The sequence below is a fragment of the Hirundo rustica genome, chromosome 2 (genome assembly GCF_015227805.2).
Source record: "Hirundo rustica isolate bHirRus1 chromosome 2, bHirRus1.pri.v3, whole genome shotgun sequence".
Lineage (NCBI taxonomy): Eukaryota > Metazoa > Chordata > Aves > Passeriformes > Hirundinidae > Hirundo > Hirundo rustica.
In genome coordinates this window covers 38,496,684-38,517,891 of record NC_053451.1, presented here as the reverse complement: position 1 = coordinate 38,517,891, position 21,208 = coordinate 38,496,684, and the positions used below count along the sequence as shown (strand labels likewise).

At 42.9% G+C, this 21,208-nt stretch overlaps 1 protein-coding gene across 1 annotated transcript; it reads right to left on the bottom strand.

Annotated features, from left to right (window-relative positions):
- Nucleotides 1-16,134: 16,134 nt before the first annotated feature.
- FUT4 (fucosyltransferase 4) lies at nt 16,135-21,208 on the bottom strand. Its single transcript, XM_040055223.2, has one exon. The coding sequence runs from the start codon at nt 21,206-21,208 to the stop codon at nt 20,009-20,011; it is 1,200 nt and encodes a 399-aa protein (XP_039911157.1). The 3' UTR covers nt 16,135-20,008.

Here is a 21,208-nt window from a genome sequence, read left to right as displayed (position 1 = left end):
TCTGAGCCCGCCAGGGGCCCGCGCCCGCACGGCGCGGAAAGGCACAGCCACACTACATCACTCTCCTTTTGCTTACATTTTTCATTTCGTTTTACCACATGCTGTGTTGCTGCTCTAGTCTTCATTTTCCCTGCTTGTTGCCCCCAATAAGAACTGATTATATATAAACCTAAGTATGTGCATTGCAAAATCAAATACTTTATGGGGGATTAGTCTAGTTAAACGTGATTGAAACAACCATTATTTTTAAAAAAGCCAGTAAATCCATAAATTTGCTACAATAAGAAAAAAACAAATCAAACTTTGTTGGAGTCCAGGGCATTCCTTTGGTTGCCCTGGAGGGTCAGGGACCTGGGCAGGGGGGTCTGGGACCCCAGCCCAGAGCTCAGAGAGACACTGGCTTTGATTTCAGTCCATTGGAAAGGCTTCCTGCACTGCAAGAAGGTTTAAAGGCCACAAGAGTGTGAAAAAATAGTAGTTTAGTATATCACAGGGTGAAAAAACAGTGGGTTTGGGATTTTTGGCATTGAAGTGAATGGGGCAAGATGGAGAATTTGGGGCGTTGTCTCCTTCTTCTTCCTTCTTCTTCCTTCTTGTTCCCTCACTCCATTTCTGCAGTGACGTTGGCACAAAGTAGTTAGTGAGGATTGGGTCAGAGTAAAGATGACCTTTTTAGTAATAGTGATAGACATTGGTAAGAAATAGTAAATAAAGAATACGTAGCAATTAGTATAAAAGATAAGGACAGCCCAGAGACAGGAGGAGTCACCAGATGTCCGAGCCGTGGCAAACATCTTTTGGACACTGAGAAAATTGTAAGATAAGAAACAATAAACACGAAGCATGTAACCTTGAAGACTCCGTCTCTTTCATCCGTTTGGCTCAGAGCTTTGCAGAGGGCAAAAAAGACTCTAAAACCACCTGAATGCCGGGGAATTCAAACTCCTGCAAAGGAGCCCCCGAAAAACTTGACTTTGAAAACGAAGCATTCAGCTTCTGTTCACATCAAGATCAGCACTGAGGAGTACAAAGCATCTGTCTCTTTTTTCTGTTCATCCTAGACTTTACTAAGTGCCTTTGGAGGCTAACTCCCCAGCTTTAGATGCATGGGCACTGTGAGACCATTTTTCTGAAAAAGGTAAAATTATAGAAAGGTTTGTGTTGGAAGTGGCACTCAGGCCCAGAAAGTATAATATTTAAGGTGCTCACAAAGCATGTAAGTAATTTTTTTTTTAATTTTTTCTCTTGCCATACACACATGCAAAGTTACATGCCTGTCTATCTACCTCAGCAAGGTCAAAATCTTCTAGGTTTTGTGGCAGCACCACCAGGTGCTCCTGCTTTCCTATGAAATTCTTTCAGGCTGTACAGCCAAGCAACAGGCACTCTGAAGCCAGTTTTGCATCTATCATTATGCAGTATTGATACAATTGCAGCCTCCTTGGCAAACCTTACACTGTAGAGTCTTATGTGAGTCTTGTGTCTGCCTTCCCTTCAGTCCCACCACAGAAGTCAGTTTTAAATGAAAAAAAAAAAAAAAAAAAAAAAAAAAAAAAAAAAAAAAAAAAAAATTCCACTATCAATAGGTACTACCTTATAGAAATTATGATGACAGCAAAGACAATTAACTCTAAAGCAACAAGTGTAAACTGTGAAAATACGTAAATTGACACTGAGTTAAAATTTAGGGGTCTCCTGAAAGACAATGGAAACAAGGCTCAGAATCAAGAACCAACTGCACTGAAGGCAAACCCAAAGCTCTGCAAATCTGCCACAGAAGGCAGGTGCATGTAAAACAGTTATTTTCAATACTGTTTGAATATAACACAGAGCTGGGGCTGAACTGAGGAGTTCAGCACAGAAGCCAAACTCCCACAGACAGGCATTGTAACGAGCACACACCATTACGGATCTTTCGTAGCTTCCACCAAAGGGTTTGCTGCGACAGAACAGATACTGCTTTGCGTTTCAGCATCATCCGAGGGCAAATCTCTCCCGTAGCAGCGGATTACATCCACCAGTGCCCCTCAGGAAGCACAATGCCATAATCCCTTCAGTAGGGATTAGGACAGGCACAGAGCCACCCATCCAAACAGCTCCTGTTGGAAAGTCAGCATTAGAACACAGCCTTGCATGATCCCGCTGCACCCCACTGGGATTTGTGGCGGTATCTCCCTGCAAAGAGCTAACCCAAAATGTCCTTCAGGTAACTGCTGATGGGAGCAATGGACCCTGCATTTCCCCTCTGCACCACACCAGTGTGAAAAAAACCAACCCTAGTCCTTCTTTGAGCAGATTTAAAACCCATTACAAGACACTAACAAAAGGATAGAACAGAGCACAGCATCACATCAGAACATCGTGAATAGAACACAGGAGGCATCTGTTTTTAAGGAGCAAAGAGGCTGCTAATGGGCAAACATATCAGGGTGCCTGATGAACTTGGGAGGTGCTTGGTGTTTGCCAGGAAAATGTGGGTAACACAGGGGGATCAATCACTCTCGTGCTGTGTGTCTGAGGAATTCTGGTATTTCATTCTAATTCTGAGCAATGCTATCAGACAGCCAAGCTGACAAGCAGCTGTGAATGTAAATTTATTTTAAAAGTTACTTAAATTTGTATTTAATATCTGCATTTAAAAATACAAATAATATTTTCTTAAAAAAAAAAAAAAAAAAAAAAAAGAAAGCTTTCTCTGCTACTTTTTAAACAGGATTTTGCCCTCACTAGGCTTACTAAAACCCTTGAACCAAAAAAATTACAAATGTTCTGTACAACTGCCTTGTCAAGAAGGAGTTGAAGCATGGGAAGAAAATTGGGTTGTCAAAAACCCGACACCTCAAAATACTTTCTTGGCAGAGGAAAACGCCTACACATGTTCTGAGCACCCTCTCAGAGGTAATGACTTCCTATAAGCAGAGATGAGAACTTCGCACAGGAGTTGTTTTGTGTTTCCGAGAGCTGATCGAGTCACTCAGGAGTTACTGACAACAGAAACGGCAAGGTTACCTCCTTCCAGTGCTTGGCCACTGTCCAAACCCCATCCCATAAATGCAGGGAAGGGCAAGAAAAAAGGCTTTATTCTAGCGGGTTTATGACTTCTACCATCTGACACTGTCTTCCTGGTATTTATTGCTCAATCCTGAACTTTACGGTCAGCCTTCCTCCCCCTCTCTGCCTTTGGGACACTCCTCCCTCCTGCAGCATGGAAAAAGCACATGGGGAAAAATGGAAATATGGAGAAAAACCTAAAATTATTCTTTTTAATGGGTCCAATGGGATTGATGAAGTTTAGATACAGCTAGCATTGCTGTCTTCTGTTTCCAATGGATTTGCAAAATGAATAGCAGGTCTGCAGGTTTGTTAATTGTTTTTTTATTTGCCCAGCAGAATACTCAGCATTAGAATGCAAAATTAATCTTACTAAACTCGTTCCGATCAGTTTAATGACTAGCATGGCATTAAAATATATTAATTCTTTTTTCAAAAATGAAAAAGACAAATTACTTTGCAAAACACTGCCAAGATTTATGTAATAATAAAGAAAAATAAATTATTTTATAAACAAAGGTAAATTATTTTACAAAACAAAAAGCATTTCATTTTTTATACACATTGAAATTAATTTACGGTACTCTTTGCCTAAATCTCATAGATACCAATACCTTAGGTCAGAAAATACATTTCAGCAACCCTGTCAGATATTTAATAAAGGCATTATTATCTCTACTAGGAAATAAGGAAATTAATTATTATTTCTACTAGGAAACAAGGGAGAGAATGAGAGAGAGAAGAGAAGAGATGTTCCCCGCCCTAATGACCTTCTACTGTCGTTTACCACTCATTTGCTTAGGCAGAGCAGGGCAGCTGGTTGCACATTCTGGTGCCAGGTTTGATGCTCCCCTGTGGCCAGACCAGGTGCAAGCTCCTTTCTCAGGCTGCAGGACCCGAGCAGTCGCCGGTTCAGCAGGTCTGCAGACACCGTCAATCCATCTGTGGCACCACAGACAACACCTGGCCACATCTGCGCTGTACCATGCCCACAGCAGCGCCCCGGCACGCTGCTCCTCGTGGTTGCCCCGCGTGAGCTCCTTGGGGGCGCAGCCTTGCCATGGCCTCACCTGCCTCACACCGCCCTGACCCGGCCACATCAGCCCTGCCCAAGGGAGGGGAACGAGCCCTCCAAGCAGCTTCAGCTCCCCGCAGCACAGATGCCTAAAACGGGCCAGAAGAAGAGAGGCTGAAAAGCACCGTGTGTTCTGCTGGGGGTGGGAAGGCTGGCTGCTGGCAAGGCGATGGGCAGGGAGAGCCACGGTGCTTCCACACCACCCGCTGCGCACAAGAGATGCCAAAGCACCCACTTCAGCAAGCCACGACTCTGGAGATGCTTGCAGGGGTTATTTCATCACCCACGATTTTTTTTATAACCTCCAGATGGAATTTTATTATATAAAAATCAATTAATTTTGCGTTTAGTTTTGGCATAAGAGATCCGATGTCTGGTTGTACAAACAAATTTTTCTATCCAAGCTGTGAAACTAAATTAAGGAAGGGTAGTACAACAAAAATAGTTACAAAAGACATCTGCATCTGAGATGGTCATTTAAGACTCCTTTTATAGTCACTGGGCAGAAACAGTCCATGATTCATTTCATCCTAAATATAACTGGCTAGAGAGGCATGGATAAAGAATGCTAAAAGATGAGAAATAACCATTCTTCATATATATTTTTGTGCTGCACAGAAAAAAATGTTCATCGTATATTCAGTATAGCAATGTTTGTCAAGAGTTACAAGAAAAACATGTCTTCCCCAAATTAATGCAGCTTTTTTTTCCTTTTCTTTTCATTTCCTTTTTTTTTTTTTTTTTTTTTTTTTTTTTTCAGTTAGAGGAATGTAGAGTGCACATTTTCATAATGCCAGTGTGAAGGGATAGAATTAATTAGGACTGTCATTTCTATGTATTTACACCATCCTAATTCATATTGTTCTTGCCTTATCTGTCTGGATCTGGCTTCTGCTGTAGCAGAGAGAAGAGGGGGAGCAGAGCTGGCTCTGCTGTCACCTTCTGCCAATACACGTGAGCATGGATTCCAGCTCCCACCCAGACTCCCACACTCTAGCTAGAGATATGGGACACTGAAGAAGCAATGAGCAAGGAAACCATCAAACCCCAGCTTTACCTTGCTCTTCACTGGAAGCTTTAACACCCCAAAAGCAAGACAGCACAAGAGCAGCATCGTGACACAGGCACGACAAAGCAGAGGTTCAATACACAACACTTCAGCTGAACCAGCAAGTTCAAAGAGGAGAAATCAACAGCAAGAGGAAAGAGGTTAAAAACTCCTCTCCTGCCTGTCCTCAGCTGCCTGGCATCCTGCAAGCATTAAATACTCTACCTCCTGCACTTGCAATAGCCTGTTGAACTCAACGCCCTTACCCATTCTCATCTAGTCCTTGTACCCAGGAGAACACATGCTTCTTTATGAGAAGCAATTTTAGCACCCTGCTACCTGCAGCTGGGTGCCTCTCCCTCTGCAGGGTTCTACAGATACACCTGTAGGCACACAGGACACCAGGCTGGACCACAGGAATCTGCAGCATCATTGTGCTGCAGGAAACCCCAGATCCCATATTCTGTACTGATGGCACAGATTAGGAGATGAAGTTTGAGCTGTTTTCTACTGAATCTGAAATACCTGAAATCTGAGATCTCTGACCCATCTTGGAAGAGTTACTAGCAGCTCTGGCAGGTGCTAGCGGAGTGGATTTTGCAATCTGACATTGGAAGTCAGTTCCTCACCTCTCAAAACCAAAATGACTCAAACCTTGTAACATCCAGAGCCTGCTGTCATGCTTATCGCAGTTGCTGGGCTTTTAAGGACAACTGAACAAGCTGTGCTCATCAATGAAAGGCTGCTGTAACTATGATTTTTTTTTCTTTTTTTAGGTTTCAGGAAGAGTGTATGGTTTCTTGCTTGATACACGTAATCCTTATGTTGTTAACAGAGGTCAAAGAGAGGCAGTCCTAGAGGAGTCCTTCACTCCTTTTATAACTCTTAATGCACACAGAGGAGCATTCAAGGTACAGAGGCAGCAGAGGGCTTCAAAACACAAAGTACAAAGCTTGTCCTGGTTTCAGCTGGAATAGAATTAATTGTCTTCCTAGTAATTGGTATAGCGCTATCTTTGGATTTAGGATGAGAATAATATTGAGAAAAATGCTGATAACGCACTGATGTTTTAGCTGTTGATAAGTAGCGCTTGCTCTATGCCAAGGGAGGAGACTGGGGGTGTACAAAAAGATGGGAGGGAATACAGTCAGGACAGCTGACCCCCACTGGCCAAAGGGACATTCCAGGCCATATGGCATCATGCTGAATAATAAAACTGGGGAAGCTGACCAGGAGAGACCAATGTCTGCTAAGGGACTGGCTGGGCATCATTCAGCGAGTGATGAGCAACTGCAGTGTGCATCACTTGTTTTGCACATTCTTTTATCATTATTGTTGTTGTTGTTGTTGTTATTATTTTCCATTCCTTTTCTGTCCTATTAAACTATCTTTATGTCAGCCCACAGCTGTTTTCCCAAATGGCTGGGAGATGTTTAGCTGCCTGCCCAGTTAAATCACTGCACAGCCACAACTGCTAGGAAACTGATAAGCAAGTGAAGTGCATTTATCAATGAACACAGCAGAGAGAAGTCACATCTTTTGAGTTTTGACAGCGACCACTCTTTTTGCAAGAGCATGCACACTCCAGTTGTCCTCACTGGTGACACTGTGGCAATGAGAAGAACAAAGGAAATGGATATTTTTGAGTATTTCTCCATGGACACATTCTATTTAAACACTCAAGTAGCTTATTGCATGTACGGTTGTCTCCATTTAACACTTTAATTTATACCAAAATGTTGGTTGCTAGATGAATATTTGACAAAGAAAATACCCCAGGTGGTAAACCTTTTGATCTCATTCTCTTTGCCTATGCTCTAAGGAAAACAGATTGCCAGTAAACAGTGATCTGATTATTTGCCTCGTTTCTGACCAAGGAAGGGCAGTAGAACAAAGGATTCAGTGTTCAGGTGAGTCCTGGTCTCAGGTGAGAGCCACCTGGCAATGCTTTGGCAAGGACTGAGATAGCCTAACTCTTTTCTGGAAAGGAACCAGAAGCAAAAGTGACAATTATATCCAATGTACCTGACTGATGGGAATCAGCTGCCATTGTAATATAAGTACAGAACAAAACAGAAGCACTACGGTGGCCTGACCTGCTCCTGGAGAAGGAGGAGTTCTCTGTGTACCTGGGCATTTTTCCAACCAGGCCTTTTTCTATGTAGGCTTTGTCTGAGTTATCTGTGCTTATCTTACTTAAGGATTGGACCACAGCAACAGAAGGCTAGAAAATTGCTCTCAGGCCGTGGTATGAAAACCTGCTCAAATGAGACCCAGGGTGGCCTCCAAACTTTTCCCAAGGTGATCCCATGGACCTGAACTTCTAGAATTGAATTGCACCTGTGTCTTTCACCTCTCTGTCCTAGGACACACTTCAAGTCTCAGATAAAATCCAAGATACTCACTTTTACTCAAAACATCTGTAATGCTTTTTGGTGGGCTACGGAAGAGCCTGTGATTCTTTTTGCTCAATGCAGTCTTATTTAAAACTGGCAGCAGCTCTTGAACAAGAAGCCCACCTCTGCTATAAAAGGACATTGCCTGCAGTGAGCTCCATTAGCTGGTATATGTATTACTCTTCAGGACACTTTTATCTCCAAAGCTGGGCTGAAGATCAAGGAAAGTTGTTCTTTACTTGAAAGGTCATGTTTCTTTCGTTCACTTTAGCCCATTGTTTTGAGGTTCTGCTCTGGATACCATGCATGTAAGAGCAAACTAATTTTCTATTAGCCTTTGAAGAGAATAGGGAGCACCACCTTCAAAGATGAGGAAAATCACCTCATTTTACCCAAAATACGTAGCAACCTGGCCAAGGATGGATGTTGGTGCCGGCCACCATCACTGTTGCTGTTTGCTCCCAGTGGCAATGGCCCATTGTTCTGATACAGCTCCTCCTCTTCCCCCTGGCCCCTGAGATTGTTGACACTTTGCTGTGTGCAGACACAAATGCGTCCCCCATTGCCAGTGTGTGTCCCCAGGGAGGCAGATGAAATGTAGCATATGATGGGTAGAGCACCAGGTTAATGAAAATCATGGTGTGTCCCCTGAAAATCAAAACACAACAAGACATGACCATCTGACACCTCTCCTTTGTATTAAAGAGGCGTACATAAGTGGTGAGGAATAGAAACCTCGCTTTTGCTCTGGGGCTATGGGCTTCTCTGGAACTTTGAAACACAACCCATGAGGTCACCCTCACTGCAAACAAAGGCACACAATGCACTGTTGCTTCCTGCAGACCCTGTCAGTCACCCAGTTCAGTTTGTGCTGCAGTGTGTGAAATTGCAAAGATCAAAGAGATGCAAAACATCAGGGGTGTATAAACATATTACTACACAAATGCAATGCAAACAGTGCACGTGGAGAGAACAGTCTGACCTTATTTCATTTTCTTCTGCTTTCAGAATAAACATCACACCAGCATGGTCCCTCTGGCTGGTGTTGGAGCAGTCCTTTTGTTGTGTCTCCTGTGATAATTTCTGCAGCCATGTAGGCAAATACAGCACTAGCACGTAGGGTGATAGACCAAGAAAGCCACTGGAGAGATTTCCCTTGTGCTTTGATAGGACGTGAGTGATCATTTTCAACTGAACCAGGTTAAACTTTCAGGGAAGTGCTGACACAAAGGAGGCACTCCCATCTCCATCATGTTTACAATGTTCCTCTCAAAGACAGCGTGGAGAGCATGGGGACAGGAATGGGGTGGGAATGGGGATGGGGGAGATGGTGCTGTGCATTCTCAGAGCAGAAGTGACAAATCCTAACTAGAGTCTCAGCTGGGCAAAGATGAAAGTGACATCTCATAGAGGTCATAGATCTAGGCTGCTTTAATACAGCAGTCTTCTCAACTTATTGACTGCCATGCACTCCTTCAGTCTCTAGCATCAGCTCCTTCATACCACTGTGGTAGCTTTTTTGTTTATAGGTCTCAAAGTACTTTATTAATGGAGGAAAATACCACACAATCCCCCTAGGAAATAAGGATAATATTAGGTACATTTACAAACAGAGGGGTTCTTTGCTTACTGTAGTCAAAGTGAGGGGAAAATGAGAACAAGGAATGGTTTGGGCAGGTCCTGTCTTACTCCACTGAGGTGTTCCTAGGGCGAAGAATCAGTCTGTCCCAAACATACCAGCATCCTACCACCATTAATTACTACCATCCCTGAGCTCAGATAAGAAATGATCATGAGCTAAATCTACCTACTTTGAGCACTGTTTTGTGTGAAGGACAGCTATAAGCACACATATGGACCTGAGATATTAGGCTGAGTAGAGACTCTCACCTCCACAACTCTCACACTGGGTCACCAACTGAAGGAGGAGGGAAATGCTGGGGAATGTATCATCCTAGAAACCAGCACTGCTATCTCCAGGCTAAAATGACTTACAATGAATTAGGAATATGCAAGACTTCAGAAAAGGATGAAATCTACTTGTGCCTCCTGGACTACCTCTTACAGGAGACACAGAATCCTGAAATACCTAGAATATTGTCCTAAGAGCAAAGATCAGTGTTGTCTATTCTTTTCGTGCCTTCTGAGTTTGCATTTTTGTAGTGGAGTTTCTCATGGATTGTAACATAAACAAAGTGACTGTTTTTGTATTCCTCTTTGGAGGAGGGACAATCGATGGACTTCTAGTTTGACCAGTGGGGTCAGAGAGGTGGCAACCTCAATTCTCCAATCCTTGGTCATTGTCCAGCATCTATATAAATCGAGGTCGAGCAATAAACCTTCTTCTTCTTTTTGCTCTTTTGCTCTGACAACTGACTGCATGAGTGTCATTCTTTTCGTGCCCATCTAACAACAGAGCAGGGAAGATTCCGCGTGTGGTCACAGGACTTACGACCCCTCAGAGACCTCTCTCTTGTTTTATATCAGACTTTGTGGAGCCTGAAACAAAGATAAAATTTTAGGACATTTTCTCTAAAGCCAGACCTTCCTTTAGCTTACTTGTAATGCTGAGTTTTCATCATATAAACCAAGTAACCTGAGATGTAAGTAAAATTATTTTCTTTTAAAATAATAGAGAAGTACCTGTAATATCAGATGATTGGCAAGCCTCTGGTACAACCAGACAGGTGAGATGTCACAGAAACAAATGGATACTTTCCCTTTGATCCAGAAGCAGCATTTCAGAAGGCTCAACATAGAAAGCTTTAATCTGCTCTAAACATCACGAGAAACAAGAGGCACTACGTGGTCAGACCCTTCAGTGAGAACAAAGCCAGTGTTCCCTTGCAGTGGCATCTTTTTGTTCTCTCAGGCACCCGTCAGTTGCCCAGGCCACATTCCTTCAACATTTATGTGTGCACAGGTAAATCTCGATGGCAAGTCCAAGAGAGTACCTCAGTATTCCCGAGAACACCCTGCTGAATGCAGTAGGGATGGACAGAAACAGGAGTCAAAGCAGATGTTGCTAATCTAAACAGAGAATCCTACAGATGTACAAATCAGGTTTAATTTCAGTATCAAGTGAAATGCCTGCATCCTTCTGGGTCCAAACCTTAATGGTACAGCAGTCTGCTTTGCCTGTAGGATCTCTGATGGTGAAGCATCTTGCAACACAAGCACATTTGTAAAAAGGAAAAATTATATCCATGTTACTCTTTCACACCACACTTCAAACTGTATTTAAGCCATAAGGAATCCACATATGCATCAATATGACACATCAGAGCTGAAAATTAATAAGCACTGCTTAGGATCTCCAATTTCATCTGAAGAGCAGAAAAAATTAGCAAGTGATGAAATTTGTTGTCCACCTCTCACCTTTATTCCATCAAACCAATAGTGACTTAGCACATGGGCTTTAATCCAGTCTGTCTTGAAGCTGAAAGGGCCAGAGTCAGAATGCAATGTGGAAGTGAGAGTAGACTCACTCTAACACAAGACAACAGGTTCCCAGTCCCCAAAGCTGCCTTTTATTTATGTAACTTCAGATAAACCATTTGAAATTACCCCCTGCATCCTTAAGTTTTAACCTGAGGGTTATAAAGTGACAGTTTCATCTTAACTCATGAAATCTGTTCTATTTCTTTGCTCATTTGCATATATTTTTGTGGCAGCATTAAAGCTGCTAGACCACACCAGACATGCAAAAGCAGCAGAGCGAAGTACACCAGTGCAGTAAGTGTACTGTCCCAGCATGATTTAAAACACAGATCCCAGTCTAGACAGACCAAGAGAGATAGACATGACATAGAGAAACTGATCTATTTTTTTAAAGTCTTGCTCCAGCTCCTGGCTTCATAGCACGTACTGTGGTCTAGACCGATAAGAAGCAGAAATTTGCGTAAACGCTGATGACACTTTATGTACTCCAAAACCACTTGTGAAACCCACAGGATACATGGATGTTGACAGAACAATACAAGCAGGATCTGGCTGAACAATAGCCCAAGCAACCAGAAATTTTTGGCAGCCTGCACATACTCCAGTAGTTAACATCAGAGGGAAAAAAAAGCAGACTACTTTTTCTTTGGCCAGTATAACACTCTGCCTTTTTAAAGTATCATTTGCAAAACAAATGAAGTTGTTAATGAGAAAACACACAGGATATGGCCTAGATAACAGTCTTTCTGAACTATCCGATGTCTCAGAAAAACTGTACCTAAAGATATCTGGACTACTTTGTGGGTTTGGCTAGTGGGCCTGATTGAGGATGTGGGGCCAAGATCTGCTGTTGGCTCACGGCTTTTCTGTGCAGAGCCAGCATACCCAAAAGCAACACTGCACAAGTTACAAGGTGCAGGGGCATAGGGAGACATGGCAGGAGCTGAACAGCACGGTCAGGTCTGTCTCTGCATCCCCCAGGCAGATGTGAGCACGGGATCTGAGATGCCAGCACTCACACACAGAGCTCACTGTCCTGTCTGCGCCCTACACCTCTACCAGAGGAAAACAGATGGCCTCAAGGGCAGGTTAAAACAATCCAGATCCCATTGCAGTTCTGCGAGATCAAGCAGGTGAACAAGCAGTGGCACAAGATGAGGGAGTGCTCTGAGGCAGTCAAGGATCAAATCTGAATTTGCAGAGAAGCAGCTGTTCAGAAAATTGGAAATGGAGATTTCTCCATCCCCATTTCTACCACTGTCACGAGGAACATTACAGGGCAAATAGAGAGAAATTCTTCAATTTGGCTTTTAGACACACTTATCTTCTAGAAGCTCTTACATTCTTTAGGTATAATCAGCTTTAGGTAAAGCAAGAAAATACATCACCCCATTCTACATTTCACTTTCCTTCTCTGTCCAGCCCCAGCCCGACTACCCACAATCCCAAAAGGCCACCAAAAATGAAAATCACATACACACCTTTTGTTTCATGAGGCTACTTTTCTGCTAGGTATCAAAACCCACCAGACCAGGTTAACCTGCCCAAGAAGCTGAGCTGGCCAGCAGTCCATCAAGAGGAAAATGAGAGCAAGATGTGGAGGTTGATCCATGGCAGAAATGTGACAGGTAGGTACATCAACCACTAGAGCAAAAGTAAGAAATCAAACATTTTAAACTGCAAAACTCCTATTCAGATGTCTAAATACCACGTGTAGATGTCCCACAGCCATCAGACACCATTTAAAGAGTCCATGGCTCAGCCAGCTGGAGAGGTTGGACAGTTGTGAGAGCTTTTCAAGTTCTAAGACCATTGGTTATGAAAAAAGGTTGGCTAAAACCACTTCTGCCCTTGAGGCAATGCTCGGAAAAAGATTTTTCCCTCAGTATGTCACAAGTCATTAACCAGTGCAAGGAACACAGTTTATGCCTCTGCCTCACACTCCTACAAGAAGAGGAGTGAGATTCATCTTTCTTCTGAAACACTGGAGATGTACCTTGACTTGTTCCTCAATGCCTCTATGGTCCTATTGATGATACTCAACCCAGCTGAAAGGATGGTGTTTCTTGCTTCTGTGCTCAGGGTAAAATTACTGCCAGATGTGAAATCCAAGAAGAACCCTCCCCTAGCCCCTGTCCTTGTCAGGTCACTGGGGCTGCCAGGGTGGCTGCAGCAAACTTTTCAACAAATACATTTCTTTTACAGCCTCGGGGATGTCCTTGCTTTCTTCAGCTCTCTTCTGGCTCCTTACCTGGGAAAAAGCTTATGGCTTTCTGGCTTGTTTCTGCAGTTTTTAGCCATGGGAACATTTTCAGACTACGGCAAAATCTATGCCTGTGACAAGAGGCTCCTTTTGCGTTCTGTTTTAAAGTGCCTTGCATTTCTCAAATGCTTTAGGCAATGGGGCTCAAAGTACTTCAGTAACTTTAAAACATTCCCGCCACTGTGGTGACATTTCTTTATCTTCTCCATCTCCCAAATGGAGTCAAACCCAGGTCTGCTACTCACTCATACTACCTGCAGTGATGGTGCCTTTGGGCTGCTCCAGAATGCCTCTCTCCTTGACTCTGAGCAGGAGATTTCATCTCCTCTGTATCAGTAGTCCCATAAAAATTCCTTTACTAGAAACCCAGCAACTCCTGTGGATTAATCTTCACTTCAATAAATACCTCAGTAGTAGCAACAAAAGTGACTCAACCGTAAAGACAGCAGAGAAAACATTCCTTACCACAGACACCGTAACAGATAGTATGGTGAACCTGATTTTTTTTTTCTTTAAGGATTCTCATTAATATGCTTTACCAGAACTCAGGACAAATTCTGCTCTAATTAACCTGACAATTTTTTTTTCACAGCACAGACTTACTGTCCCTGCTCATAGTCCATCTCTATGATTCTTTGATTCTCAGATAATACATCAGTGGGACTGTTTGGGGATATGTGATACAATAATCTTCACCACTAAATAGAAAACTCACAGCATAAAGTCTCTTAAAAACTGATGTGATGCTTCAGACCAGGGTGGGGTCTCCAACAAGATACTGCCCTAAAACAGCCTCCTCTGTTTTGTATTCAGCTTGTACTGGTCACTTGCACTTACCCCAGAACTCTTGCAAAATACAACCAAAATTCCCAGCAAATATTCATATATTGACTTATCTCCTCTTAGCTCTCCTTCTCCAAAGTAGCAAGGCATTAAAGAAGACATCCTCAGGTCTGTGAACATTTGAGGAGCAACATGTGAATGGCAGAGAAGCGAAACCAACATTAAGGCAAGCAAAACATACACTTGGGACTGGAAGGGGAATAAAAATGTTCAGAGTTCTGCCTTAATTTCAGGAGGCCATTCCTATTCAGAAGTGGATGTAAGCATGAGCACCAGCATGACTCTGAACCTATGTTTCCTGGTTTCAATTTGGGCTAGAGCCAGCAGTTCCAAGAACATTCTCTGTTTGTTCTCACTTAACAATTCAAAATGTCTACCCATGCTTTCCCACAATCGCATGCCTTTTTTTTTTTTTTTTTTTTTTTTAATTTCACTATCATTTTTCTATTTTGAATCCAACTTTGCCTGTAGGACAATTATTTTGCTGCATTTCATGTAGTCCTGTTGTGCTTCCTCCAAATGAATCAATCCTTTTTATACTAGACAAAGTTCTTTGGCAGCATTACAAATGCACTGAAATATATGCACAATCCGATAATCTGTGCTTTCTATTTGCAATTATCTTTCCGCCTTCTGCTTAAAAGCAAGATGGCCAATTTCCAGTCACAGGCACTCATGTGATCAGGATCTCAGAGCCATAGTAGGCCACAGCTTGGGCATTCCTAACACTTCGTGTTTTCCTGGACTGAGCTTCTCATAATCCAAAATATCTACAGTCTTTTACATCAATGGCAAATTCAAGGACGCAAATGCAGAATTTTCTTCCATAATGCATACAGCCAACCTATGGGTTGATTAACTTCAATGTTTTGATAAATAGAGAAAAATGCAAGTTCCAAATTTGGGACCATTTTTCACAGTTATTAACAGAGTATTATTCAAATATTGACCATTCCTGAAATAAAGTCCAGTTTTAAATCTGTTGCAAAAATTAAACCCATACAATTATAAGGACCTAAAACAATTGAATGAATTCAGAAAACTGGGTACTCCTTTAGAGAAAATTTTTCAATTAAAAGGGAGTCATAGCTTCTCAATGCTTCCTGCACACATTGAGCACCTTTAACACCAGCAGTAAGAAATCCCTGCAGCACTCAAAGCACTCCTGAAAAACAGGTTCAACTTTTTTATCTCAGATAATCTTTGGGGTGAGACCCTTAGGAACAGCTGCCATTGTGTCAAAATTAAGCTTAAGTATTTAGCTCAAGACCATTTAAAAAAAAAAAAAAATCTGCAGAATGCAAAGAAGACATAGAAATTCTGGCCTGGGGTATTATTTTTTAAATGACCACACAGAAGAAAACACATAATTATGCAAATTGTTATGCTGAGTTGGTTACACAAACCAAGTTGGTTACAGGCAAGTTATTCAAATCATGACTATTTTTACTGATTAAAAACAGGCTGTTATACTGAGTTATCTCTAGTTAAACACCAGTTAAATCCACATTAAGTCGCTGTGTTCTCATCAACAGATTTTAGATTGAGTCAGCTCTGTGCACCCTACAAAGGGTTATTTACTCTCTTAAAACAAACACCATTTTATATGACTGTTGGATAGAGAGCTGTGTGAGTTTAATCAGGCATAACTCACTCAAGAGTCACCAAACAAGCTTGAACAAATGGTACCCAATATTTGTCAGAAAAATATTTACACCAGGTTCCCCAACTCAGTGTTGACTGCCATCTGGAAAATGAGCAAAAAAATGTTTTCCCCCTCAGGCAGGAGTAAGCAAGCAGTCAGTTTAAGTTCTGCTTACAAAAGTTAAATGTGATAATAATACAACTTCAATCACCTTAGGGGGAAAAGCAAGATCTGTAGCTCTGATCCCTTCCTAGCTGGGCAGGAATTTTCAGAAATGCTTTCTCAATACTGTGCACCAAGCTGTACAGAAGATAAGTAAAGAGAGGGGTAAGCCATCACTTGTGCAGCAATCAGTGTTAACACAACCTTAGGGAAAACAGCTTTTTGGCCCTTAGTCTTTTGTTGCTCAGTTGAAGACAACCATGAACAACCATGAAAAAAGCTGTAGCTAAAAAATGTAGATATTCAGCACATGCTGGATAACAAAACAAACATAGTCTCGTTTTGAAATTTTAAGGGGGGGGCAAAAAGGATCCAACCACATTCAAACTGTCTGTAGGTCAAGAGAAAGTTTGTTTTTTGATTTTGTTTGAAATTACATTTTTCCAACACCCAACTTCAACAAATGCACCTTTTCATATAGAAAATAACTCAGCACAGCCTCTCCTATGAAAATATTTTTCTCCTGGCAAAACCAAGTTTCATGCCTAACCTCAGATGGTCTGACTACTTTGGGAACAATCAGCCACTTTTATTTATGAAACAAATATGAAAAGACAATCATTCTCCTTAAAAAGCAGTTTTCTTCAGCCTTCACAACACAGACAACAGAATACAAAAATAGGGTGGTTTTGCACTACTTCCTTTAATCTTATTGAGTATCAATCTATATAATTAATATAAAGTTACTTCATTCTATGGAGATCAAGACACCTTAGAGTATAAAATTCCCTGAGATACAATATGCAATTTGAGGGATCACATAATTCTCTAGTCCATTTACATCATAAGCAAAAAGTAATGGCAATTCTTCTCCTTATAAAACCCAGAAGATAATGATCTTCCTTTCTCTCCCTCCACCCCAATATTTTAAGGCATGGAATAAATTTTTTTTCAAAATGTATTCAAGGAAACTTTTCTACTTAAAATAGAGAATAGCTTTCCCCAATTTTTACAACTGGATTGTATACATCATCTGCAATGCCTTGTGGAGTCTGGTACCCAAGGTACATACCAGTTTGTTCAGGCAAACTTTATATTTATCATTGCACTAGAGCTCTACAAAGTGTATTACAAAAGCTGGTCCTTTGCCTGTAACCGTACACTATTAGCTTGTGATGTGGATGACTAAAACCAGAGATTTATAGAACTTCTGTAATACCAACTTCAGCAGCTACAGGCCTGGGCTGAGTTTCCTCCCAAATGGAAAGCCACAAATTTGCAACCTCCATGTAAGAATGATGAAATTAGAAAAGGCTTCTCTTCTCATGATGCAAGTGCTCTGCAATAACTATTACAAATCTGCAGTTTTCACTGAACAATTCTTAAAAATCCTCAATGCACAATTTACAAATACTGTGCAATTATAATCACTTTACACAAATGATGCTTGAATTGCTTTGCAGCTCTTTTCTGAATTTTAGAAAAATATTTCCTCAAAGGTTTCAACTCTTTTTTTTTTTTTTTTTAGAGAGGCTGAGAAAAAAAATAACATTTGCAATTTCTGGAAATTCCCATGCTCCTGTAGCCTGATCTTCTACATGCGGCATTGCTAATGATTACACAGATATGTGCCTGTAAACTTTCACAAAATGCTAAAAAAAATTAGGGGGACTGAAAAAAATGCACTAGTTTCAGCAGACTGATAAAAAGTAGTGCAATCTTAAATATTATTTCATCACTTTTAAGACTAGATTTTTATATACAGTTATGTGAACTATACGGCATAAAAACTGAATAAAAACTGTACACTGTATAAAAACTGAACAGAAAAAAACATTATAAATTCAAAGGAAAAGAGAGAACCTATTATTCTGACACTTAGGTATTACTGTTAATACTATGCCTAAACTGGAGTTTTAAAAATTAAATCTAGTATCATGGGAGTAGTAACTACTGATGGAGAAAAAGATGACCATGCCATGAAGAACATTCTTTTACTTTAAACAATCACTTGATACCTCTTGAAGTGAAAGTGCAGCAGTAAGAATCATCCCTACTATATCCCACATTGCATAGATTGATTTCACTCCCTTTCCAATAAATATTCTACAGTAACTCTGGCACTGACAACAGAAAAGTTCATCAAGTACTTTCAGCCAACCCTCTTTGCACAAAAGCAGAAGAGTAATTGCAGAAGCCTGAAAGATCTGAACTGATAAAACAGTGCAAATTATCTATGAACCTCATTATTATTAGGTTTTTTTCCCAATCATGCTTGGCTCCATGCTTACCTAATCATGGGGAACATCTAACTAGAAATAAATTACAGTAGACTGCCAGCTCTTACATCTTAAAAGCACTCATCCAACATCCCATACTGCTTAAATCAAATCTAATCCTTTCCTAACCTAAATATGACTCACAAATGCCAGTGAGGCTGCCTGTTCTGATGCTCATCTTTTATTTGCAACTGACTTTCTCTTTTTCCCACCTGTTCTGTGCCCATGATTTTATTCTGAATGAAGTCTCTGAGTAACTCCATGGATTAAAAAGCAGCGGAATGAATACCTTATTCATTTAGGCAGGTCTCTTGTAGATTGTCATTTTTTTGCCACCAGACTTCATAGCTGCAAAAGACAGGGAGCCTGGCAAGAATATGTAATTGTAACTGAAGTTTCTTTCTGGCTTTGGCTGAGCAAGATTACATGTAACCAAGAAGCAACCACAGATCCACTACTAGGATGGCTCCAGCAAAATGTGAGAGCCTAAAAAGGAACAACTGCTGCAAATATTCCTGACAGGCACTGAGCAAAGGGAGTTCTACCTTAAAAACGTATTTATTGATTAAAAAACTGAGCCAGAAAAAGATCTCAAAAGCAAAGGAAGAGAAAATATTAAATCCTTCCCTTTTTATTTTCTTTCCGCACGCAATCTATATTTTACCACAAATGTAGATCTTATTTCCTACAGTAATTTTCTTTTTGAATGGCAGCAATTTGGGAGTTTGGGGATTATTTTGGTAATTATTATTTCAAAAACAACAAAACACCATTCTGACTAGTCTGTCCCCCAGCAGAATTTTTAAAAATGCATGCCATAAACCAAAAGAGTTGCTACACAACAGCACTGTCTACTGATACTTGAGAAAAAAACTTAGCCTTTCAGTATATATACTCAATACAGTAATAAAACCCCTGCCATTCTGAGTCTTTCCCTGCATTTTCCTTTATGGCAATAACTTTGCAGAGAAAAACATGCAGATAGCTGTAAACATTTACTAATTCCTGAATAAAGGGAGGGTGGAAGTGTTCCAACTTTCTTCCCTACAGTCTGAGTTTCCCTGTACTTAAAGTTCTGGTCTACTTTCATACAGGATAAACACGCCTATGGTTTCAGCAGGTAGTAGGAGAAATACTTTACATCATCTGAGCTGTTTGTCCACTCAGATTCAGTCCCCTCCACGCACTTTTTCTAAACAGAACAATTATTTGGTTCAAAGCATTATTAGCGGGCTTCCGCAATTTCAAGCACTGCTAAAAGGCGCTACCGTATCATAAGAGTCTGACATTCAACACTTGCGGCTCAGAATTTGTCTGTAAAAAGCTTTTACACGCATAAAAAACAGTTAAAAACATTCATTTTTGTCTTAGTATTACAGCAAACCAGCACTGATCGCGCAGCCTCTGTGAGCAGAGGAAAAATTTCACGGTCCAGGAAGTTGTCATAGCCGCCAAAATTGGTTTCAGCTGTACAGCTGAGGAATTTGGCATCGGATATTTATGTTGAGCTGCGCAGAACTTTAAAGGTTCTGTAACTGTACAGCTTCTGGAAATTTAACATTGCCCTTTAGGAACCAGCTGGCATAATGTCTCTTTGTGCCTTCGTAATTTTCTCTCTGATAAAATTCTTCTTTTGGTAGGCTTTTCACAGCTTGTTTTCCTGTACCTGTATGTTTCTTCAGCTGGCCCCAGTCTTCTGTGGCTAACGCCGACTACCTGGGCTAATGATCTCTGTGAGACCCATCCTCCCCGACACCTTGACGCTTGGCCCAGGCTGTCCAGGCAAGCCTCAGCCGCCAGGAACATCAGCTTTCAAACCAGCTGGCCAGATTTCGAACAGTCTTTATTTGATTCCCAGCTGCCCTAACAGCCTCGCAGACCTTGCAGAAATGCTCATCCCAGAACGAGGTGACGTGGACTTCGTACTTCTTCCTCCAGGCGAAGTACCGCCTGTAGCTGGGTTTGTTTTTATCGAGGAATTTCAGGTAGGTGGCCAGCAGCCGGGGGCTGGGGAAGTCGTCCACGTGGATGAAGGAATCGGGGGGGATGAAGCGCTCGTAGTTGGCCCTGCGGGGTCCGAGGACGACGGGCACGGCGCTGGCGGAGAAAGCGTTTTTCCAGAGCTTCTCGGTGATGTAGTCGGTGTGCTGGGAGTTCTCGAAGGCCAGGTAGAACTTGTAGGCTGACACGGTCTCCACCAGGCCGCCCTCGGCCAGCGCCAGCCCCCGCGCCCCGTACACGTCGATGGGCAGGTGCTCCTTCAGCCGGCGGTAGTAGCGCACCCGGGCGTGCTCCTCGTTCCAGTTGCTGATGACCCAGGCCACCAGCCGCGTCTTGCGGGGCAGGACGAAGGGCCGGGGCGCCGGCGGGACGTAGAGGTAGCCGTAGGGAACGAACACGTCGGAGTCGCGGCGGTAGGACATGGTCCAGTTGAAGAGCCCTGCCAGCCCCCTCAGGCCGGGCGAGTGCGACGGCGACTCGAAGTTCATCCACACCCAGCGCTGGCGCGGGGGCCGCGGCGGGGACCCTCGGGGCAGCCCCTGGGCGCCGTGCCGCGCCAGGTCGCGGTGGTGGAACAGCACCGCCTGCGCCTCGCCGAACCGGCCGCGGTCGGCGCTGAGGCGGCAGCCGCTGATGTTGTAGAGCCGCCGGCAGTCGGGCAAGCGCCGCGGGCGGCCGAAGGGCTCCCACCACAGCAGCACGGTCACGGTCTCGTCGTCCGCCCGGGCCGGCGGGGGCAGCGCCGAATACAGGGCGAGCGCGGCGGCGGCGCCCAGCAGCCCGGCCGCCAGCGCCCACCGCCGCCAGCGCCGCCGGCAGCAGCGGCCGCGGCAGCGCTGCCGGGCCGCGTCCATCCCCGCCGCCCGCCGCCGCCGCTCTGCCCCTCGCAGGGCACCGGCGGCGCCGGGGCCGGGCAGCGCATCCTGCGGCTGGGGCTGCTGCCGCCGCCGCCGCTCTGCCCCCACCCCCGGCGGCGGGGAGGTGCCGCCGCCCCTCCCGGCCAT

What these genes read in the sequence shown, in the direction of transcription:
- FUT4 (XM_040055223.2), bottom strand. Translation starts at nt 21,208, where the DNA reads ATGGCCGGGAGGGGCGGCGGCACCTCCCCGCCGCCGGGGGTGGGGGCA.